The sequence below is a fragment of the Rousettus aegyptiacus genome, unplaced genomic scaffold (assembly GCF_014176215.1).
Source record: "Rousettus aegyptiacus isolate mRouAeg1 unplaced genomic scaffold, mRouAeg1.p scaffold_m13_p_2, whole genome shotgun sequence".
In the NCBI taxonomy this organism is placed as follows: domain Eukaryota; kingdom Metazoa; phylum Chordata; class Mammalia; order Chiroptera; family Pteropodidae; genus Rousettus; species Rousettus aegyptiacus.
Window position 1 is genome coordinate 95,735,792 of NW_023416295.1, and position 7,505 is coordinate 95,743,296.

Consider the following 7,505-nt stretch of genomic DNA (forward strand, 5'->3'; position numbering starts at 1 on the left):
CCAGGGTGAGGGGACTATGGGGGACACCACTAACCCTTCTCAGAGCCACACTTTCCTCATCTGCTAAGTGGGGGTGTCGACAGCCTCACGGCGAGGTTGTAGGGACCACGCAGGGAATGCACCTGTGTTAGTTAACTCTCTTGAAACCAAACTCAAGCTGCCTTAAGCAGGAAGGGGAATTCAGGGGGTCATGGAGAGATATTTTGTCCTAGGTATGATTGGATCCAGTTACTCTAATGACATGGTCAGAACTGCTCCTCTCTGTGTCCTGGCTCCGTTCCCTCTAGTAACTTCATTCTTGGCTAGATTGCCCTCCTGATATTAAAGAAGGCTGGTGCAGCTTCAGGCTCACCTTCTGCCACCCACGCAGCCCCAGAGGAGAGAGAACACCATTTTCCTGAGCGTGTGGCCAGTATCCAGCCATGACTCTTCTTCAGGCCCGGAGGAGGGAGAGGGATGGTGGGCTACAAAACAGTACATGTCTACCACAGTCCCCGGTGTCCTTGCAGATGTTGGAAATCATTGTCCTGATGTTAAACGAGGGGCCGGAAGATAGGGACAGACAAGGAAAACTCCATTTAGATGCAAGGAATGACTTCCTATGGGCTGGGCAGGATGGCACCCAGATGAGTGTTTGTTCTCTTGCCAAGGCCTCAGCCCCACCCCGTTCTCCACAGGGCGGGATGTATATCTTCCAGCTGTTTGATTATTATGCTTCCAGTGGCATATGCCTGCTCTTCCTCTCAATGTTTGAAGTAATCTGCATCGGCTGGGTGTATGGTAAGTGGGGTTGGGAGACGAACCTCTGGAACCCCAGGATGAGAGACTTGCCCAGGATGAGAGACAGGGTGTGCTAGGCTCTGGTTTCTATATGGTTTTGATTGCTGTCCTAGTTCTTCCTGCTTGGAAAGTTTATCCATCACTGGGAACCCAGGCAGTTCTCATTACGCAGGTGGAACGGGGATTATGACAACACTGAGTTCCTTGAATGGTGAGGGTCATTATAAATAAGAGTGAACAGTTGTCTTGATACAAAGGCTGCCAGAGGTCCTTCCCCAGTGGAAATCCCAGTCAGAGGGGACCTTTAGGGCCACTTATTCTTACATTCTTCTACAGATTCTTACATTTCCTTTCAAAGTTATCACCCACATTTTGCTTGGCCACTTCCATGAACAGGAAAATCATTCCTGTGTTTTTGCGGTACCTTTTCCAGTGTGGCTGTTGTACATTTCTATCTTACACTGAGGTAAACTGTGTCTTCCACTGACTTCTTCCCACAGCCCTGGCCCCTCAGCTCTGAGATAACCAGTGCTGAATGCCATAATATCCACGCTGTCTTTGTGCCTAATAACAATAGAGGGAGAAACTGTTAGTTACTGAGTCAACATACTGCTGCATCACGAGCTAACTCACAACTGTCAAGAGAGTCCTTTACAGGGAAAATGCGAAGCTCAGAGAGGTTACAGCTCGTGCCTGAGCTCACACAGCTAGTAGATGAATGAGCCATTATTGTACCCCAGGTCCGTCTGGCTCCACTGAACCAAGCTGTGGAGGAGACATTGCCAATGTCACGAGGCTCAGGGCAGACAGGGTAAGGGCCACGTACTGAGGCCTCAGGATAAGCCACGAGTAGAAAAGTTTTATTTTCCTACCCTCGGCCTTCCCGTTTGGTTTCTGTTTCTCTCCTTCGAGGCGTCTCCTTCCTTCTCACTCCAACATCTGATGTCTTCCTGATTTTCCCCTTCTGCATTTCAGAACTTGTTCCCAGAAAGGATCTGATAAACTTAACCCCAGATGGATAATGTCTCACCCACTTATTAGCTGTGTGAGCTCACTCAAGTGTAAATGGCTGATAAGTCTTAACATGTTACACTTACTCAGTAGTATCTGGTTTTCAACTGGGGAGAAGTTTAGAAACCAAAGGAATGACTCTTTTATGGTGGCATTTCCTGCCTACATGACCAGAGAGAAAGGGTCTTTTTTCCGTGAGGGGAGGCTAGAGGGGCCCTTCAAGTGTCTTCACCCATCCAGGACTCTTCACTTCTTAGAAGGCAGAGCAAATGTGAAAACCGGAGGCCATTAAACCAAACCAGACAAAACCAGTCAGTGTTTTCATGTACACAAATCAAGCCTCGCACCACACTTTACTGAGAAAGCAGAGTGGTCCCTCTGAAGTCTAGAACCCAGACCATGGTTCCGTTCCCTTCTCAGCAGCCGACTGGCCCTATATGAGCTTAGCAGGCTCTGTGTGAGCAGTGGCACACTTGCCGTTTTGCTGTTTTGACTTGAAACCAAATTCATCTTTACTATGCAGATAAATAAGCATCTGTATAGTGTTGAGCCTGATTTTAGGCTCACACCCTCCTCTGCGGTTAGGACGATGGGGTCTTCATCCCATGACAGGACAACAAGAGACTGCACTGAGGGGTTGGGTGACTCTCTCCAGAGCCCCTGGCTTAATGGTGGCAGCTTCTTCTCTTGCCTCACTCCCTGAGCTGGGATGCCAGGGACCCATCTCATTCATGTACCCTGATCCAGTTTTCCCTCACAGAGTTGGGGGAAGAGCACAAAACCAGGTGAGTCCTTCCCAATATCCACAAGCTGTCCCCCTCCTTCTGTCCTCACTCTTTCCTCACTGTACCTGGGCAGGGGCAGACCGTTTCTATGACAACATCGAGGACATGATTGGCTACCGGCCATGGCCCCTGGTGAAGATCTCCTGGCTCTTCCTGACCCCTGGGCTTTGCCTGGTATGTGCTCACCCAGCTACCCCTTTATTCCCTTCTGCCTCCAGCAGACATGGGGAGATGAGGAACAGGATGCCTGATTTCTGGGGCTCCTTCCCTGCCTGTCCCATGACCTTGGGAGGCTGGTCCATTCCCTGGGATGTGTTGGTTCCCCTTCTCTTCTTTTCTGGGGCCACCTTTCCATCTGTTTGCTTTATCATCCTTCTGATCTATTCTTGCTCCATCCCTTTCTCACAGCACCTCTATTCACCTGCCTACTTTCCCAGTCATTGGTCTCTTTGTCTGCTTAGAGCTCCTTCATCTCCCCTCCTTTCCTTTATTTTTCTCCCTGTCTCAGTCTTTGATGTGAGTGATGCCTGGGCCCATGGTTTGCAAATGGTTTTTAATTATTCCACCTCATAGATACACCGCAGTGTATTCAACTTGTCCTCTATCACTGGATATTTAAGTAGCTGAGGAGAGAGTTTCAATGGCTGTCTCTCTCCTATCTGTGTCTGCCTCTTTCTAGGCCACTTTCTTCTTCTCCTTGAGCAAGTATGCACCTCTCAAGTACAACAACATCTATGTGTACCCTCCCTGGGGATACTTCATTGGCTGGTTCCTGGCTCTCTCCTCCATGGCCTGTGTTCCCCTCTTCATCATCATCACCCTCCTGAAGACCCAGGGTTCCTTCAAGAAGGTAGGAGCCTAGGGCACGTGATGAATTAAAGAGGGTACTAAGTGGTGGGATTTGGGAGCCCAGCTCTGAGGGTAGGGCAACCCTGCAGTCTAACAGAAACTTAGAGAAGTGTCTTTGAAGACTAGTCCAATAGTTTCATTTTCAGGACCATTCAAAATCCCAAAGTCCTAGACCTTCAGATTCTAGGCAGGTTAACTAAGGATAAACTGTCAAAGGGTTAAGGAGAAACCAAGTCACAAATAAGGACATAAATGGGCCCAGACAGAGAGGTTTATAGAGCATAGATTCCTTGATCTTGGGAAACTGATAGCTAGCTATCATTGTTCATTCCACACATAGTCACTCCTGGCTTCTTTTTTTATCTTAACCCTTCTTGGGGGACCACATGCAAAAGGCTTCCTGTTTAGAGTTGGGGACATACCTTCCTGGAAGGGTATATAGCCAGTGTCCCACACAGACATTACATCTATAGAAATCTATCTGGTCTACAAGTAGCAGAATACCCAACCTACGATGAGCAAATAGGCTTATTTTTTTCCCCTTACACATCGAGAAAACCAGAGTCAGAGGTTGCTGGCATTTGGTTCAGCTGCTTAAAGGGGCCGTTAGGGACCAGACTCTTCCTAAATTTCTGCACTTCAATTGTAAGCATGTCATATTTTCATCACAAGCTTATCACCTCATAGTCACAAGAAGGTTGTCATGTCTCTAGCCATGACATTGGCAATCCAGGTAAGAAGGATAGGGAGGAGATGACGCCAGAAACACCAGTGACAATAGTAATGTAGTTCTGCTGCTAATAAGAACAGTAATAGACACTGACTGAACATCTAATTGTAATAATAAAACAAGTTGTAGTAATAAGAACAAAAATGATACTTATTGATAACTTACCCTGTGCCGGGCACTGTCCTATGAAGTGTGTACTCTTATTATCCTCATTTTATAGATGAGGCACAAAGGGGTTAAATGGGTTGCCTAAGATTGCACAGGTGACAGAGCTAGGAGGGGAACCTAGGCAGTTCACACTTAATCACCACGCCTCTTCTCAAAACATTTATTTATCCACTCCTATGGTACCGAGCTGCCTCCATGTACCTGGCTCTGTGCAGGCCCTTGGAGGTACAGACACGAAGAAACATTTTTGCCTCTCTTACCAACAACACCCGCTCAATTCTTCTTCTCTCCACAGCGCCTGCGACAGCTCATCACCCCTGACCCCAGCCTACCACAGCCCAAGCAACATCTATGTCTGGATGGAGGCACCACCCAGAACTGTGGGCCCTCCCCAGTGAAGGAGGGACTGATAGTTGGGGAGAAAGAGACCCACTTGTAGGATGTGGCCAGAAGCCAGGTGACTCTCATCCAGGAGCCTGGGTCAGGGCCACCCTATCCTTGCAATGGACATCCTTCGCCTCTGTCCCCACCACAGTCCTGCTGAGAACCTTTGTGATGTCCCTGGGCACCCCCAGCCAGCGTCCAGACTCCCCTCCACTCCTCAGCTGGAGCAGCTCTTCCTGGTGGGCTAAAGATGGTCCCACTGGAACATGCCACACTGTGAAGTGACTCCCTGTTGAAATACACCATCTTATTTATAAAGGAGGGTGGTCTTTTTGGAGTTCACCATCTGTTTATAACACATCACACTGTGTGGGAACCCCCACTGCAGGGATGTTTCCTGTCAGAGCTTATTGTATTTGTGCATTGGGAGGATAGCACCAGTTGGAATACATATTGTGATCTGATTCAGAGAGCACGGCGGGCCACATTGTTGGACGTGGCTACCGAAGGTACCATACTGATTTCTGACATTTTATTAGAAGGCGTTCTTCACTAGGCTTAGCATTCTGGAGTCCAGCAGGAAAGAACCAGAGAAACAGCCAGGAGGCAAACCTTCGCCTGCCATCATTGTCTTGAATTTGCCAAGACGCAGTCTCTCCAGGTTTTCTAACTCCAGCCCTAGTTCCACACTCTTCTTGCCATGTTGTCATCAACTCATGGAGCATTTGAATGGAACGGACTTACAGAAGATCCCTGGACTTAGCAAATACATGGCATGTATGCCCTGCACACAAGATAGACATTGCTAACTGATAACAGATTCTTTCCACCTCATAATCCCCCCAAATACAGTGCTCCAGGCAGCTCCATTTGCCATTCTGCTTTTGCCCGAATCCCTGACTTCATGGACGAAGACCGAAGATATAAAGTTACTTTAAGTTCTCACAGCTGGAACCTGGTCTTCTGGTTCTCAGGCCAGTGTGCTTCCCATTATACTCTCCCGCACAACTAAACAAGCATGTATGGATCACCTGCCCCATGTGCTAGCTTCCTTACCTCTCCTCATTTCTGATGAGTGTGCCGTTTGGGGGTGGAAGGGAGAAGAGTTCTTTCTGTGAAGGGGGTGGGCAGCTTTCCCCAGATTGGTGCCCCCACCGTGGTATTTTCTCTGCCAGTCCCGTCTCATCTGACCAGTTTTCCTCTCTGGACCCTTCATTCTTGCCACTTTCCATCTCTCCTCCTGACCCTCTGGTCTCCCACAGAGAGGGAGGTGAGTGTGTGTGTGTGAGCAGGGGTACTCCTCTCCCCAAGTTCTTACCAAATCACACAGATCCTTCCCAGTTTGGAGAAGGCTTTCTGGAGGAGGAAGGCAGGGCTTATGTTCAGAAGGGAGGAGAAAGAGTGGAGGCGGGGTAGGCCACTCAGGACAGCTTCTGGGGACAGGACCTGAGAGCTAGAAGAAAAGTCACCTGCGGGGGACTGATGCGAGGTAGATGTCACCCAGAACCGATGCTCAGCGACCGAAGTAAAAATCTATGGTCTGGCCAGGGTGAGTTCCTTCCCACCTCTGACAGCCCCAGGCCATCCTCAGAGCACCCACCATCATTTGCCCAGATACGTAGGTGCTTCTCAGCTCGTGAGAACCAGTAGGTTGTGGCACTGGGCACAGGCAGATGCAGACTTCTGGGTTCTGGCAGTCCCCTTCTGCCTCCCCCTGGAATTCTCTATGCACTTGTGCTCACCCTTCTCAGACTAGTTAGTAGGTAAAGAAGGAGGTACAGAAGAGCGGGATGGAAAGAAACTGTCTCAGTCAGACTGCTCTTACTGACAAGACTGGGGAACGTGAGTTGGAGCAGGCATAATGCCTCTCTGCTGCCCCCTGGTGGCATAAAGGAGCAGTGCTGCCGCACCGCCCCCCACCCCAACCTCGGGGGGCCCCTGCCTCAGACCTCTTGAGCACCCTTTACAAACGGAAGGAAAGCGGCCTCACCCCTGCCCTCAGGATGGACGGACAACCTGAGCAGTTCTCCTGTGTAAGCTTTTACCCTCTGGAAACCATATACTTCTCTCATTCTTCTTCCCATTGTCCTGGTAAGGAAGAGAGTCAGCTTGCTTTGGGACAGCCTAGCTGCTGAGGACATGGGGGTGGACAGCCAGGCTTCTCAGCTTACTGTTACTTCCTGAGAGTGTGCCATGCTGCATAACCCTGGTCCTTTCATCCCGGAGATCAGCATTTTCTACTGTAGGCAGTTCTGCACATTGGCGGGGCACAAGCTTTCTCCGGCTCACTGGTCCCTGAATCTCAGTCTCTCTGTCTCTGCAGACTATTCACAGACACTCATTGTCCTCTCCCATCTTTCTTGCCCTAAATAAACCAGTACTCTCAGCTGCCCCAGATCCCCTAGATTTGAACTAAAGAAGGTCTCCTCTCTGGCACAGTGGACTGCTGGAGGCAGTGAGTCTGCTGCAGTTTCTCTGTCCAACCGCCTCTTCTAGTCCCAGCACTCAGAACAGAACCTCTATGTCCTGTGAGTCCAGGAGATCTGGATGGGGTGGGCTGGGGCTGAAGGAAACAGGGCATTGGGGAACAGGAGTTCTGGCCAATTTCACAGCTCATGGGAACACACTCATACCAGAGACACAACATAGGCAAGGAGTAGTGATTTAACTCCTTAAAGTGCCCAGAGTACTAATACAGGGGTGTGTGTGTGTGTGTGTGTGCGCGCATACACACACATGCATGCATAAAGAACAGGTGTGAGGTTTACCTGAGGTCTGCTTTTATCTCATCTCCTAGG

The 7,505-nt window shown here is 49.4% G+C and overlaps 1 protein-coding gene across 11 annotated transcripts in view; it reads left to right on the forward strand.

The window, feature by feature from the left end:
• SLC6A12 (solute carrier family 6 member 12) overlaps positions 1–5,737 on the forward strand; it is a 28,303-nt gene extending 22,566 nt beyond the window's left edge. For all 11 annotated transcript variants that reach the window (XM_036237032.1, XM_036237036.1, XM_016142572.2 and 8 more), the window contains 4 exons: positions 678–780; positions 2,650–2,750; positions 3,256–3,426; positions 4,619–5,737. In XM_036237032.1, the coding sequence (XP_036092925.1) occupies positions 678–780; positions 2,650–2,750; positions 3,256–3,426; positions 4,619–4,762 (519 nt within the window). In that variant the 3' untranslated portion in view covers positions 4,763–5,737. The remainder of the gene's footprint in view (positions 1–677; positions 781–2,649; positions 2,751–3,255; positions 3,427–4,618) is intronic.
• Positions 5,738–7,505: the final 1,768 nt, after the last annotated feature.